At 42.3% G+C, this 16,726-nt stretch overlaps 1 protein-coding gene across 4 annotated transcripts in view; it reads left to right on the forward strand.

Annotated features, from left to right (window-relative positions):
- Positions 1 to 433: 433 nt before the first annotated feature.
- The window catches only part of LOC124287899 (acyloxyacyl hydrolase-like), a 45,980-nt gene continuing 29,687 nt past the window's right edge, over positions 434 to 16,726 (forward strand). For all 4 annotated transcript variants that reach the window (XM_046724384.1, XM_046724385.1, XM_046724383.1 and 1 more), the window contains exons 1-9: positions 434 to 816; positions 3,527 to 3,683; positions 9,696 to 9,795; positions 11,415 to 11,468; positions 12,408 to 12,475; positions 12,888 to 12,948; positions 14,027 to 14,097; positions 14,922 to 14,970; positions 15,604 to 15,747. In XM_046724384.1, the coding sequence (XP_046580340.1) occupies positions 627 to 816; positions 3,527 to 3,683; positions 9,696 to 9,795; positions 11,415 to 11,468; positions 12,408 to 12,475; positions 12,888 to 12,948; positions 14,027 to 14,097; positions 14,922 to 14,970; positions 15,604 to 15,747 (894 nt within the window). In that variant the 5' untranslated portion in view covers positions 434 to 626. The remainder of the gene's footprint in view (positions 817 to 3,526; positions 3,684 to 9,695; positions 9,796 to 11,414; positions 11,469 to 12,407; positions 12,476 to 12,887; positions 12,949 to 14,026; positions 14,098 to 14,921; positions 14,971 to 15,603; positions 15,748 to 16,726) is intronic.

Consider the following 16,726-nt stretch of genomic DNA (forward strand, 5'->3'; position numbering starts at 1 on the left):
CTCCCGAGTTTCTAGGACATCAGTCCTGCCCCACAACGCAGCATACATGATACATGATACATGTGGTCTCACCAAAGGCTAGTGAGTTTGTTCAAAATTGTCTTTGTTTACCAAACATAATATGGGTATGGTATTGGGTACTCGGTAGGATAAGTCATTAACTGACTATTAACCTTCTCGAGCCTCACAGGCAGCTTGGGTTATCAGGTATAATACTGTCCATCGTGTTGTATGCGCTTAGAGCATGCCGGGACGGTGTGGAGTTTAGCGCTATATAAGTGGCCTTATTATCATTATGCTACACTGTCTTTCATTGCACTTTCGTTCCCCGGCTTAAAACAAATTTTGCTGAATTAGTCAGGCGTACTCGGACAATTGCGCATTTTAGTGTCGACACCAGTTAACCCCGGAACTAACAGACCGTGTCCGCAGTGTGAATAAACGCTATGCAGTGACGAGTCATGCGGCTTCCGTTTTTAACTTCCTCGTTCTTATTTTGGCACTGAATTCGGCGATGCACGTACGTACACGTCACCCAAGTAGGTGGAAAACCCAATATCCTGTTCAAAAGGATTATCAGGATTCACAATCACCCAGCTCACCCAACCCGTCGTGTTATCTATCATATGACCCGGTACTGGACTGTCTATATCACCATCCATGGCGGTAGTATCGGACAGAACACTGCCAACATGGGTCGAGAGCTGACGCTGTGTGTCATCGTCCTGGGAGTACTGTGCTGTCTGTCGGGGGGCGCGGCCTCAGGGTCTCGGGGGTCGGGATATCGGGCCATCAACGGCGGGTCTAACTGTGCAGGTAAAACAGTCTACTACTTTACATTCCTCATCTTTATGGTGTTATTAATGAGAAAATGAACCCTCAATATTCCGGACAGAAAGGTTCACAATAATACCTCCCGGTTTAGAAAGTGTTCGGATTAACGAATCACGAGTTATTTGTGTGTAAAGACCTTTCTGACAGTAATTAGGTTTTCGAACCTAAGTGGTTTCACTGCATTTGGGGCCGTGGGGTAGCCTAGTGGTTAAAGCGTTCGCTCGTCACCCCGGAGACCTGGGTTCGATTCCCCACATGGGTACAATGTGTGAAACCCATTTCTGGAGTCCCCCCGCCGTGATATTGCTGGAATATTGCTAAAGCGGCGAAAAACCCAACTCACTCACTGACACTCACTAATTCAATCTGATGTTTTAGGCTCATTTGAGAGAGTGAGTGAGTTTAATTAGCGAACGCTTCAACCACTAGGCTACCCCATCGCCCTTTTGAGAAAGTGCTTGGGTAGGGCTTAAACTGGTTTTCAGCAATATTAATAACACACTGCACCACACGCGGTGAATCCACCTACGACTTTGGCATTTTAAGCTCTAACCTTCTCATTTAGAAAGGAGTAGATGTCCTTCGTTAAACTAGGAAAAAAAATGAGGATTTGATATGTATTTCAAGAAAAAACAAACGTTTATATTTTTTCAGTAGTATATACTTGCACGATCGTATTCTAAACACGGAAACTTAAGGGCAAGTCAGCATGAAAGTGAATTCCGGTTAAAAGCGTTGTATCACTTTTGAGATCACCCGTGAAGGTCCGGGTTAGAATGAACCTTCAGTAACCCATGCTTGTCGTAAGAGGCGACTAACGGGATCGGGTGGTCGGGCTCGCTGACTTGGTTGACACATGTCATCGGTTCCCAATTGCGCAGGTCGATGCTCATGCTTATGATCACTGGATTGTCTGGTCTAGACTCGATTATTTACAGACCGCCGCCATATAGCTGGAATATTGCTGAGTGCGGCGTAAAACTAAACTCACTCACTCACTTTTGAGATAAATCGATTTTATTTTATTCAGAAAAAATATATATTTCCTAATTAAATACATAAGAAGACTAATATTGCCCCTGGCAGACTTTAACGAGAAATGAGTATCATCATCGCACTGATAATGATTAACAAACAGGACAAGGTACAGACAATACTGTAGGCCAGATACGGAATAACCACAAACTGTGTCTTCGTTTCATAAAGATAAACACTGATATCTTATTTGAGACAGTTGATAACCCAATAACCTTTGCCTGTTCCTGATCCAGAACAGTTGTATTCTCCAAACATATTTGGAAAGTAAGGGTGAGTATGGTTTTACGCCGCTTTTAGCAATGCAATATCACGGCGGGGACACTAGAATTGGGCTTCACTCATATATACCACATATATGAAGTAAAAAGACAAAAAAACAAAAACATTTCCGTTTATAGATATTTGAAACCCTGCAGTTTGACTAAGACTTTCAAGGCGGATGGAGGACTCCACAACTCCCGACAAGGAATCATAATTTTGAATCGCAAACATGAATCTTTTGTTTTCTATTCCTGTACGTCATTTCTCATATAATCACGTGAATATGAACGGATTTCCATGAGGATAGTCAAGTCATACCTGTTCGCGTGGAACAATATCAGCATTATGTGACCCATTATGTATATATTCCTTTCGCGTTTTACGTCATCATGGAAACAAATCCCTAACTTCTCTTCCTCAATGACGTAGCCTTGTGTGCATGTGGATGTGGCGTGACCTAGTGGTTAAAGTGTTCGCTCGTCACGCCGAAGACCCGGGTTCGATTTCCCACATAGATACAACGTGTGAAGCCCATTTCTGGTGTCCTCCGCCGTGATATTTCTGGACTATTACTAGAAGCGGTGTAAAACTAAACTCACTACAATGCTACAATGTATATTTTCTGATCATCTGTTATGTATCCCGTAATAGAAAATACAAGACAACGTAAGTCCGTTTCTTTAAAATCTTTCACATAAAACTGTCCTTAAAACAATGTCCTGTAGAGGAGTAGTTCTTTACCTTTGCTACACTACTCTCCACCTGTTTCGATGAATAGACCCGTGAAGTTCCGGGTTAGGAATGATCTTCAGTAACCCATGTTTGTTGTGAGAGGCGACTAATGGGATCGGATGGTCAGGCTCGCTGACTTGGTTTACACATGTCATCGTATCCCAATTGTGTAGATCGATGCTCATGCTGTTGATCACTGGATTGTCTGGTCCAGACTCGATTATTTACAGACCGCCGCCACATAACTGGAATATTATCGAAGCTTGCTTTTCTCTCCCGAATATCAGGAGCACCAAGCAGTACAACAAGAAGTCCCATCATCTAGCATATTTTAGTATGACTCAACCTGGGATCCAACCACCTTCCTCTCTCAGGCTAACACTCTATCCACTACACCACAGCCATGTTTGATGAACAACTCTTTCGTACCACAATATCAGGGGCGGTGGGGTAGCCTAATGGTTAAAGCGTTGGCCTGTCACGCCGAAGACCCGGGTTCGAATCCCCACATGGGCACAATGTGTGAAGCCCATTTCTGGTGTCCCCCGCCGTGATGTTGCTGGAATATTGCTAAAAGCGGCGTAAAACCAAACTCAGTCAGTCTTTCGTACCACAATATCAGACACGAAACCCTTTAGCCGCGAGTTGTCTCCCTTTACAGCCTGCACGGTTGTGATCTCCTTGGTGGAACAGCTCTCGGAGATCTACAATGAGACGACGGTACAGGCACTAGACCGACTGTGTTCCTTCCTGCCCACTAACTTCCAGAATGCTTGCAAAGCCTTCGCCGGCTTCGTTGGACCCATTCTACCTGAAATGTAAGTTGTAGCCACTGCTGTCTGCGCATGTGCAGTGGGAAGTATGAGCATGCGCAAACTTATACAAATTAATATGATATTAATGAAGTATACGAATCAATATTTTTATAAATTACAGTGAATTCTTTTGAAAGGGATAGTGGTTTTCGTTTGAACAACAAAGGTGTGCTTGAATACTTAAAGGTCACATAAACCCTAGGGGTAAAAATACATAAATCACTAACTGGCATCGTTATAAATGAAACCCCGTCATTAAACTACTCATTTCGACCTTTAATTGACTTAAATCGACCTTTTTGACAACAGTGCACAATTCTCACCCGCGAACGAAATTTCAACCAATCAGAGCGGCGCGACTCTGTGACGTCATATGAGGAATAACTTTTAGGGCCGATGCAGAATTCATCTACATTTTAGGGGGTAAATTATCTTGTTTACAGGCTTGTATAAACCTGAAATCGTGACAATTGTTGTGGAAAATGAAAGCTATATGTTCTCACAATCTACTGGCATTTAATTTTGTCTCCTGCTTTGCCTAGTTTCCGAGTTACAACTTGTTTTCATAGACGCTTCTGTCACAATTGATTGGTGTCGTTAGGCCCTATTTGTATAATGACTGATCCAAATTGATCCCATTTCTGTGTTTTTTACCTCGATATTTAATCATGTCATGTAAAATCTGTTTGTATTCTCAAAACAGTGTCGGCCCATAAGTTTTCACATGCAATACAGCAATTAATACTCCCTTGTTGTAACCCGTGTTAGGGGTTTGACCTCATATCGCCTACACCACTATTTCGCCTACAGCTTATATAAACATCCTGTCAAATCCCATCTACCCTGTTCAGGGAATGGAATGGCCCTATTCCACTGTAGTTTCATCGAATGCAACTAAATGGGAGAGAAGACTATTGAGAAGTTACTATTGATACATGATTTGTTTTAAGCATACAGTGAAGGATATTAGTGAAGGGGGTTATGCTTACCCCCGGTGTGAGATAATCCCATTGTTTTGATTAGAATTAATACTTCAAAAGATTTATCTTATAAAAGTAAAAAGATTATAATTAGGTCTGTTGTGGTTGCAATGAGGGGTCATCTCAACATAATTTTCTCAAAGTATATATACATGCCACTGATCTTTAGTCGGTATCAAAATGGCAAATCTCCAGAGAGCTGAGTTCGTGACTTCACAGAGAGGTGGACAGCAGTTACTGTATGCAGGCTACCGGTACAGGCTCAATGTCAAGCGACAGGTTGCTACACACTGGAAGTGTGTCCTCACAGGATGCAATGGTCGCAGCAGCACCATCGGAGACCACGTAGTGTCCTCCACTATTCACAGCCACCCACCCTTTGAGAATGGAGAACACATCCGACTCCGTCGCCCGTGTAAAAGAGGTGTAAAGACTGACATCTCACCGGTGCTGCAGATCTACAACAACGAGCTCGACCTCCTTGATGAAGATGATGCCGCAACTGCACCCACGTACTCTAATATTCAGGCCGCACTGTACAGACACAGAGCCAAGTCCATCCCACCACTGCCTGAGAGCAGGGCTGGCGTCACTCTAGAAGGAAATATGGACCCAGACCGATGATGGCCGAGAGTTCCTCTGTAGACGACGGTGAAGATGACAGACTTTTGCTGTTTGCTACAACCGAGATGCTGGAATTAGTGAGCGACGCTGACATTCTCTTTATGGATGGTACATTCTTTGTGTGTCCTAACCTGTGGCTACAAGTGTACATCATCTATTGTCTGGTGAATGGTAAAATGTTTCCTGTCGCTTTTGCGTTGCTTCCCAACAAGACCAAGCGGACGTATGTTAGGCTTTTCACTTTTGCTGAAGGATATTGTTGTGAGACGACTTGGCATCGAACTTTCACCAGAAATATTCCAGATCGACTATGAAGCAGCAGTTATCAGTGCTATTAGTGAAGTCTTCCCCGACAGTTCCGTCCGAGGTTGCCTATTCCATTATTCTCAAGCTTTGTGGCGTCAAGTTTTGAGAGGGGACTGTCTCGCGACTACATGAACAACCCAGCAGTCCGGGCCCACGTTCGACGAGCAGCTGCTTTGCCACTCCTTCCTGGAACCAGGTCCAAGATGCTTGGTTTGAAGTCATCGAGCAGTCTCCCCGACGGCGACAGAGTAGCAGCCTTCAACGACTACGTCACCAGCACCTGGGTTGAAGATGATGCCAAGTTCCCAACAAGCACACATCTGGAACCAGCACGAAAACACAGGCCCGCGCTCAAACAACCATCTTGAGGGATTCCACTCTGGCTTGAAGAAACGCATACCCCGATCACACCCCAACATCTACCAATTCGTAAAGGAGCTCAAGAAGATCGAGAGAGAAGGCAGACAGGCGCACAAGACGACAGTTTGGACTTGAGGAGCAAGGAGACCACGAGCACGTGTAGACCGTGATCGAGATCAGAGGATCGAGAGACTCAAGGTGCAGCTTTCCACCGGTGTGAAGTCTGTGATGCAGTTCCTTGATGCTGCTTGGCCACATCCTCAAGCTAAACTGAGAACTCAATTCAATCAAACTCATAACTCTGTGTGCTCCTGATGACAATGAAGTGCTTTATTTTTTTAATTTAAAATCAAAGTTATTAATGTATTAAAGTAATGTGAATCACATACATTTGTTTGTTTTTCTTATCCCTTAGGCTGGTCCATTATTCCATGGGTAACATAGGCAGGAAATGGTGTGCAATGGTGCATAAAGTTGTTTTGATAAGACTGTAGGCGAAACGGTGATGTAGGCGATATGAGGACAGGCCGTGTTAGGTGGTATAAACCTACACATGTTATTTGTCATAATTCACTTGATGGTCAGTTAATGAATTTATAACAGGTATAATTAGTGGTAACACACTTAGATTACCCGACAAAGGTTCCCATTTGGCATTTCTTGTGTCTGGAGTAAATATTCAACATTATAAACATCGATCAAAGGATTAACCGATAACACGCTGATTGATTAATTACTTTTATCTTACACAGCGGATTGGTCAAAAGGTAGTGTTTATGTTTGTAGATTTACTAATCTATACTGAATACACTCTGCCGTGTCGGTGTCTGCGTAAAAACAACGTCCTTCTTTCAAAGGATTAACCGGCAATACATTGATTGATAGCCCATTATTGGCTAACTAAATTACTGTTTTTAATGAAAGGCGGACATTATGCAATTAGTTGCCAGGTGTGCTATCTTGGGTGACCAATGAGACTATACACCAATACCTGAAAAGATTTATCACCTTTTCGTATATTAAACTAATTAAAAAGACACATCATTTGGAACAGTTTTGTGGATATTGATGGATACATTCCTCAAACAAGGTAATGGCCTGATATTGTTCCTATAACTTTAATCTGTTTTAATTTTAATATTTGCATTTTGTTTTTATTCATTTGTCGTAGCATTCAACAGAATCATTGTTTTCGCCGTGAAGTGTAATGAGACAGACAACATACACTAGGGTGTGTGTGCGAATTATGATTCACATTGGCAAACTATAAAATGTCTAGATATTACAGTTCTGTTATAAATTCACTATAAGTATCAGCAGGTCGTCAGCTTTTTATTTAGTTTCAAAATGCATAAAAGTATGATAATAAACTAATTAGGATTATAAGACCAAATATAAAGACGCACATTGACTAGTATCTACATACTGGTGAGTGGACATTAACCATGTGAATGTAGCAAGAAATTTATCGCGCAGTATTGTGACTTCGACCCCCACCTCGCTTCCGTGGAAGAAATCGTTATGTTATAAGTTGTGTCATGCAAAATCCTTTTGGTTATGATTCCAATACATATTTAACTACGAGTAGAAAGTAGTTTTGATTTTCTAACTTGATGAAAACAAACTATAATCTCATTAATTCTAACAGACTTTACGATTTTCAAAAATGGCGACGCCCTGTCGGGAACATCCGCCAGTCTGTGGATAAATGCTATTTAGGTTTGTTTTCACCGAGTTACAAAATCAAAACTACTTTCTACTGGTAGTAAAATATGTATTTTATTGATGGCCAATAGGATTTTGCATGACATAGCGTATAACATAACAATTTCTCTCCTGGCAGCGAGGTGGGTGTCAATATAATACTACTTACAATATTGTGGTGACTTCGACCACAACCTCACTTCCGAGGAAGAAATCGTTATGTTACAAGTTGTGTTATGGAAAATCTTTATGGTCATCAATCATATACATATTTTACTATAACTAGTAAGTAGTTTTGATTCTTTAACTTCCGTGAAGCGATCTGAACACAAGTAAGATATCGTTTCAGGCTTCCACAACGCTCGCTTCGCACTCACAAACATAACCCATTTAGCACGAACTGCGGGGTCCTGTGGAAATCTGTGCATGGTGACACCATCACCCGACCCCTAGGAGCAATTGACGACAAAGCAACGATTCGGCATGTCGTCGTTGATGTCGAGAAATCATCAAAATGATGAGCGTGCTACACACTTTCTATACAACTAACTGAAAATCGTTCCTCATATGACGTCAATGCAGTGCTCTGGCGACAGAGTTACGTAACCTGTCTGTGGTTTCGTTGGCGGGCGAGAGGGAAGCAGGCGACTTTTTGGCCACTTTTAATCGCTCGGTATTAATTAACCACAAGTTTTAAAGAATAAATTTGGTGTTCCGCATAAGACTAACCACAAATCTTTCATATGTAATGGTTAAAAGAGTAACAAAACAAAGTTTAGTGGTTCTTTAAAGAAAAATTACCAATTCTCCTGACGATCTCTACAGTTGGTGTCACAACAAAGACACTATCCATGAATATTATCCAATGCAGTTCTTGTCTTTCTATCCTTATGTTTAGATTTGATATTGAGCTCTATATTCATGTCTTTTGACTTGTCTCCCTTGATTCTGAATCATTAATGTCCAGCCCCCGAGTATTCTATCGACTCACGCTCTGAGATTTGCTCCCACAGCCAATGGCATCGTAGTTTCCAAGGCTTTCGGTCACGTGGTGTGTATGGTCCAACACGATTGGTTATAAGAAGAGTGAAGTGTTCAGCGATCTGAAACTTCCCAGAATCCACTCTTTTGAAAGTGGACGTGTTACCCCCCAGTGTCCTGCCTTAGCATAAATAGTTTGATATAGATCGCCATAACGTAAAGACACTCGAAACAAACCCAATAAACCTAAAACATCCTCCTCCACCACCACAAATAAAGACTATAAACAACCTTAGAACATGATGACACAATGCCATTTAGAAAGTGGTCAGATGTAACGTGTTATATTTGGGATTTACACTTTCTTGTAGTTTTTTGGGCTGAGTCCCATCCGGGATTCGAACCCACGCCCCTCTGATAAACGTTAATTGGCATGGCTCCCACGGCCGAAAGCTATGATTACACAATGCCATTTAGAAAGTGGTCAAATGCAACGTGTTATATTTGGGATTACACTTTCTTGTACAAATGTAGTTTGTTGGGCTGAGTCCCATCCGGGATTCGAACCCACGCCCCTCTGATAAGCGTTAATTGGCACGGCTCCCACGGCCGAAAACTATGATTACACAATGCCATTTAGAAAGTGGTCAAATGTAAAATATGTTATATTTGGGATTACAATTTCTTAGTAAAATACAGATTCTTGTACTTGGGGCAATGGGAGCCGTGCCAATTAACACTTACCAGAGGGGTACACAAAGCCCGCAGTCTAGACTACCAGTTGTCCGACCTCCATTTTTGTGGAAGTCGCGGTAGCTGAGCGGGTTAGGCGGCTGACTTTGTGTGCTGGCGAGTAGATGCCTGACACTGAGGGCGTGGGTTCGAATCCCGGATGGGACTCAGCCCAGCATATGTTACGTAAATTTAGAACATTCTCAGCTATTGCGAGAAGTAAAATGCGAATTCCCTTTGATAAGTATTAAACTGAATGTATATCTACCTTTTGGTGACGATGCTGATGTAACGACACGATGTTGTTATAGGTAGTTGTCTGTTGCAGCATCACCAAGGAGGAGAACTCCGACACCATCTGCCACGCCCTCCCCTTCTGCTACACCGAACCGGGCCATCAGCGTTGTCAGGCTTACCCCTCACCATCGGTAACAACATTAGGATTCAATAATCATAGGAACTAGCCTTTTAGTGACATAAACTTTCCCACTGTTTTATAGAGTTCTACAACCCCCGTTAATCCGGATAAACTGTTCTCGCATGTCCGTTTGATAAAAATAGACTACACACACACGCGCTCACACGCACACATGTAAACAATGCGAAAACCCATTAGTCTATTTTTATTCATATATGCATTTTACTGTATTGTGAATATGGCGTTCAACACTAAATTCCATAAGTACTTGGACTTCAAATCTGTAAAGAATACCGGGGCCCACTTGCATATAGTGATCTCAGCACTAAGACTAACTTAAGTGAGTGAGTGAGTATGTTTTTGCCGCTTTTAGCAATATTCCAGCAATATCACGGCGGGGGACACCAGAAATGGGTTTCACACATTTGGTACCGAACCCGGGTATTTGCTGTGACGAGCGAACACTTTAACCTCTAGGCTACCCCACCAAACCCACGCTTAACATGCAGGGTATCAGGTACATACATCCAACGTGTATTGGTAAGACAGCTGGGGATCGAACTATCGGACCCGGTGTAACAGGCCAGAGTATACCCCTGTCCCAGACTATACCCGGGGTTAAACTGGGCTAGCCCAGACTATACCCCGGTATAATCTGGTCTAGCCTAGTTTATACCCCGGGGTATATTCTGAACTAGGCCATAGTATACCCCCCTAGCCCAGATTATACCCCTACAGAAAACAAGTGATTAAGGATACTACTATAATTTTATTGTACTTCTCACACAATTAAACACTGGTTACAACATTGAAATGGTCCGATACATTTTCCAGATACAAAGCATAATCAGTGTTAGTTTTCAAGCTGAAGCTGGCAGGGTACATCAGCCATTGCATTGACTGACCAACTGCACAGTAAATATAAATGTCACATTTTAACAGACTGGCTGTTGACATAACTTCTGCATCTGTTGCCCACACTCCATCTCGTGAAATTCCCGGAATTAGTGATGTACTCATTGACATTTTGGTTCAGGAAATGTTTTAGTTCATCATTAATGTCATTGTTCATATGGTGAACCACTCGATCTCGGATAGTGCTGTGACTGTCTTCGGATCCTGTCAGGCTGTAACTGATGCAGCGGAAGTAGCAGTTGCCGTCGCCTTTGGTTCTGTGGCGTGACGAAATAAATTGTAGGAGTTCCCACCACTGAAGCGCAGAAACCGCTTAGTCCCTGAATATATATAATTGTGATAGTAACAATTAAACCCATTTGAATTGAAAAGGAGACCCTTTGAGTTGGGAGATTCTCCCTGAATATATATAATTTTGATAGTAACAAATAAACCCTTTTAAATTGAAAAGGAGCCCCATCGAGTTCAGTGATTCAGGACCTGGGGTAATCTAGACTAGGGCCAGGCAGTAGGGAAAATAAGGTGGTTCAGGGGCTCTGAGACAGACTAGCTTTGTGTAAGTAGCCCCTGTTGTTTGACTGATACCTGTCCAGTATGTGCCCTATCTGTAACGACTATCTCTCTGCCAATAAACATTTTAAAAAGGAAATAGTATATTCTACACACACAGTACTGCCGTTTGACAATGAACGGTATTTTTACTGTATTTTTCAGACCGGGTTCGAGTTTGGTGTGCGCAAGCGCCGAGAAGTCATGAGACAGCATGGAGTAAGTCATCTGTCTCACATCACTTACTAAACATAAGTTACTAAACAATTCCACTTTTTTAAATTATGGTACTCGAACACATGTATGTGATAATTAATTCTTTTTGATTATTTTATGGTAATAAGTGACACCATTACCGGAATATTTCATAATTAGGGGGGATTTCGGCCCAGAATTACACCCATTTTTGTTTATTGTGTAACGCTGTAGTTTACAGTATTCCCCGTACATAAGGGAGCAGGGTCGGAAATAACCCATTGCCCGACGCCCGAGTCCAGTGTTTTTTTCTGTCGGGCAAGCAAATTTGTATATCACACTGTACCGGTGTCCAGTTGATATTCCAATGTTAATTATGTTGTTTATTTAAAAGATCAACAAGAAAACGGCAGGACAAGTGATTTTACATGTGCCACTGTACAGGAGTACACTAGCAATTTTAAAGTTATTTCCACCCCTGGGGAGGTTTGTAAGTAATGAGCCAGTAGCCCCAAACCCAGTGGTTGACAGCATGAGCGCATCGATCAAGGCAACTGGGATACGATGGCATGTGTCAACCAAGTCACTGATCCTGCCCTATGTTAGTCATGAGAGGCGATTTAACAGACGGGAGGACCAGACACGGTCGCTTGATGGGTAGCGCGTCAGCTTACCCCGACGGAGTGGATCGCTGCTCGTTCCAACAATGAATGGTTTGTCTGGTCCAACACTACGTGAGCTACGAACCGCCATGAAAATGCATGTATAGACCAGTCTTAGCCAAATATACCTATGGCTCTTTGTCGACCGAGAAACTAAGCATAGCTTAGCTATACTCCGTATCCAAATGACAATGGTCGGGGAGGCAGGTGAGGGTCAGTGTATGGGGCGATGTCCGGTCTACAGTGACATACGATCTGAAACGTCGGTCGATAATGAAACTCAATAATTACTATATTGCAGCTCTCTCTTGAAAAAGCCGACATCTGCAACCTTCCAGGAATCAAGGAAATCTGCGACTACATTGACAAGTATGAACTTATATATACGTCTGCTGACTAATAGTCATACACTCTTCTGCGTTTTGTATTGTAGAAGCCGGTCAAAAGAAAATTTATTGTCAAATGTGTGTAATTGTATTTTTAATACCGGTTCTTCGTTACCCAGAGAGATGCATATATCAACATATCAGTTCTTTTTTACCTCTTCTTACGAATATACTGATATGATACTTTCTGATCCGTTAATCGTAGAGGCCTTGATTGTCAGGGCGGTGTTAGATTCGTTTTTCCGAACAAATGTGTTCGTAATAAAGATGTCCTTATTAATGTCTTGTTGTATGGACAAGGAATGGACAGTGGCAACAGAGGATATGTATGTAGCATACAAATCTGATATTTACATTACTTTCATAACCTAACAACATCAAAATGTATTTTGCAGCATCTTCGACAACCACGATCCTGGTGTTGATATAGACAAGGATGGCTTCAGCACAGTAGAGGTGGGTGTTCACGTTGTGTTAGATCTAAGTGAGTGAGTTTAGTTTAACGCCGCTCTCAGCAATATTCCAGCTATATGGAGGCGGTCTGTAAATAATCAAGTTTGGACCAGACAATCCAGTGATCAACAGCATGAGCATCGATCTGCGCAAATGGGAACCGATGACATGTGTCAACCAAGTCAGCGAGCCTGACCATCCGATCCCGTTAGTCGCCTCTTAAAGCAAGCATTGGTTACTGAAGATCAATATTCTAACCCGGACCTTCAAGGGTATGGTTACATCTAAACATTTCGTATCTAACACTTATGAATTACGCGTCCTTCTGGGAAACATATAACTGTTACAAAATTGAGCATAATTGAATATTTTATTGGTGATGTGAATCTTAACGATATCTGAGTGAAATTCCGTTTATCACGACGATGACATTCACACTGAAATCATACGGATTAACGAATGTCCGGATAATAAGATCATGGGTAAGGGTAAATATTATAGTACACATAAAGCGTTTTCAGTGATTTGGCAGTTTAGAAGTTGATGAATAATAAGACAAGTACGATACTTTATGGATTACAAAAAAGTTGTAAACCATAAAGTATCATACTCTTATGTTTTTAGTGATTGTCCGGAATATGGGGGTCCATATTTGACGGGATGTGGACTAATGAGGTCTCACTGTTTAAAGTGTCTGTTTAGGGCCATTCCGTTGTTCAGCACCTTACATACTTGATCTTGAACCTGAGTACATGATATAATCAATTTAACCGAGTCTTCCTTCTTATACTTACGGTGTTTCCCCATTCGTTTTTGTTTAAAACATTTGCCTACTGCCTACAGAATGTAGGCAATGGAAACCATACACCCACTTTCAGTGACGAAACATACAAGACATGGTATTGGATGGTGACGTATTTCTTACTGGTGCTATAGTTCTGTTTAAACTTGCTTTGCCCAATGTTTCAGCCTAGTAAAGTTTGGAAAACAATTGTACATTTTAAGTGAGTACATGTCCTTTGTTCAGCCCGGTAGCTTAGATATTCAGTTTTCACACTTGATGTCCATATTGTTGTTACAGACGCTGCGAGGCACGTCGTGGAGAGGTCGTGACTGCGATGACGGCAACGGCGACAAACATGCTGGCGCCAGGTAAGTCTTCGAAGAACAAGAGTGAGTGAGTGAATTTGGTTTTACGCCGCTTTTAGCAATATTCCAGCAATATCACGGCGGGGGACACCAGAGATGGGCTTCGAACATTGTACCCCTGTGGGGATAGAAGAAGAGTGAACACAACCGCATATAATGATTCAAATTACACTTCCAGTTTGGGGACCGGGGGAATACATATTACGTACGTGACACAAATTTGGAACTAATGAGCAAACATAGTTTATGCAAAGGACTTTGATGTTATCATGAAATTCTGGCTTTCCTAAACGACAATATTTTCATTTTGCAATAATTGACAAAACGTAACAACTTAGGACTTATATATGTAATATTTACTTTGTAATACATTTTCCCATGTTCTAAAGTACTGACACTCTAAATCAGCATGATATTCATCTCCTACAGACTTATTGCCAAAAATATATTCATTATGGGAGGAGGTGGTGCAGTTTTCAGAGATTATTCACGGGTGACAAACCTAGAAACAGAACCCGGAATCGAACCCACAATCATAGGTTTCTGGCGTGTCCAAAGAACCTAACGCTGCATAGCACATTGTGGCGTCTTAGACGAATGTGCTGCCCTATTAGTATCATTATATCTAAACTGGTCCTCGCTTTGCGCTTCGTCATGAGAGACCGGACCAAGTGTATCATTATACTCAAACAGCGAGGGGCGTTCATCAGAATGTGTTACCTGTTTGTCTGACCCAGATTTGATTATTGTAAGATCGACACGTTAAAGTTAGAATATTGTGATTAACAATCAAACTAACAAACAATTAAGGCACTTTTCTTCTGCAGACCAATTATGAACGACATCGCCGATGATTCAAACTGCAACGGCATTTACGTGAGTACAACATGTACTTTATGTCTTCATCACGAAACTGTGATATAGATACATGACTTCTGCTTTGACAACTGGACACTATATTTGCAATGGGGCATTAACTATCACTATATTACAAGTGCATCTACGACAACACAACAGGCTGGTACCCGTGAAGATCCGGGTTAGAATTGATCTTCAGCAACCCATGCTTGTCGTAAGAGGCGGCTAATGGGATCGGGTGGTCAGGCTCGCTGACCTGGGCCTCGTTTCACAAAGCTCTCGTAGGCCTAATATCTCGTAACGTTTCTCGTAGCATTAGTACCTGCTTTACTGTAACATAGGAAGTACGAATGCTACGAGAAAAGTTACGAGATCTTAGGCCTACGAGAGCTTTGTGAAACGGGGCCCTGGTTGACACTTGTCATCGTATCCAGTTTGCGTAGATCGATGCTCATGATGTCAATCACTGGATTGTCTGGTCCAGACACGATTATTTACAGACCGCCGCTATATAGCTGGAATAGTGCTAAGTGCGGCCTTAAACCATTAAAAAACCCAAAACAAAACAGATTATAAATTGCCTCACACGGTTATGTCAAACAACCACAAACAAACTGACCATAGTAATTAGCTGATTGACTCCTATTCCAGGGTTCCGATCCCACGACTGGCAAGACTTACGAAGAGGTGTTGTGTGGAGGTACAGAGCAGAGGGGTATTGCTGTACTGGGGGACTCCATCAGCGCCCACTTCCATCTTCCAGAGGAGTGGATGGACGCCCGGAAGCTCTCCATTGTACGTACACGTGATGTTATACAGGAGTTGAGAATATTACAGTTATATAACGGCTTCTTGGACAAAATATCTCCTTAATTCGGGGTCATTCTAGTTCCGGAATCAGCAGATTCGAGACATTTCTCCGACTTAAGTGAGTGGTATGGGTTTCACGCCTCTTTTAGCAGTATTCCAGCAATATCACGGCGGCGGACACCAGAAATGGGGAATCGTGTGGGGAATCGAACCCGGGTCTTCGGCGAGACGAGCGAACGCCTTAACCACTATTTACTACCCCACCGCCCCTTCTCCGAACTATACGTAGAAAACGATTTTTTTCCATTTGTGACATGTCATATATGTAGTTTTGGTGAGTGAGTTGGGTTTTACACTGCTTTTAGCAATATTCCAACAATATCGAGCGAACTCTACAGCCTCTAGACTACCCCACTAGACTTTCCATGTTGAAATATGTTTACAATGCTTTTCGCAATACATTACAAATATCAGTCATTGACGTCACAATTTGTACGTTGAGGGAAAACACAATGCTCCCATCCTCCTCTTTTGCCAATGTACAATGTACTCTCAGACACATTGCTCAAAAGTCACCCATTTCACGTGCTCGTCACATGTGACAGTATTTCAGTTATATCACTCCGAAATAATTGAGTGATTGATATCATGAACAATGTCCCAAACCATAAGGGCTACTCAGATCATAAGCCGAAATCCACATATGGGGGGTCGTCTTACAATATGTCTATATACCATCACCGCCTCCTGGTGTAGTGGTTAGAGCGTCCGCCCGGAGAGCGGAAGGTCGAGCGGAAGGTCGCGACGTTAAAATTTGGTACTTGTTGGTCCCTTGGCGCTCGCGTCATGGCTACAAAAAGACGTTAAAATGTTGGTAACGCCTCTTGGTCCCTTAGAGCGCCGCCCGGCGCTCGGCATTATCCCGGCGTCACAACAAGGACTGGTCGGCCTGGAGTCAGTATAA

The sequence above is a fragment of the Haliotis rubra genome, unplaced genomic scaffold (assembly GCF_003918875.1).
Source record: "Haliotis rubra isolate DU_JTF1 unplaced genomic scaffold, ASM391887v1 Scf408, whole genome shotgun sequence".
NCBI lineage: Eukaryota > Metazoa > Mollusca > Gastropoda > Lepetellida > Haliotidae > Haliotis > Haliotis rubra.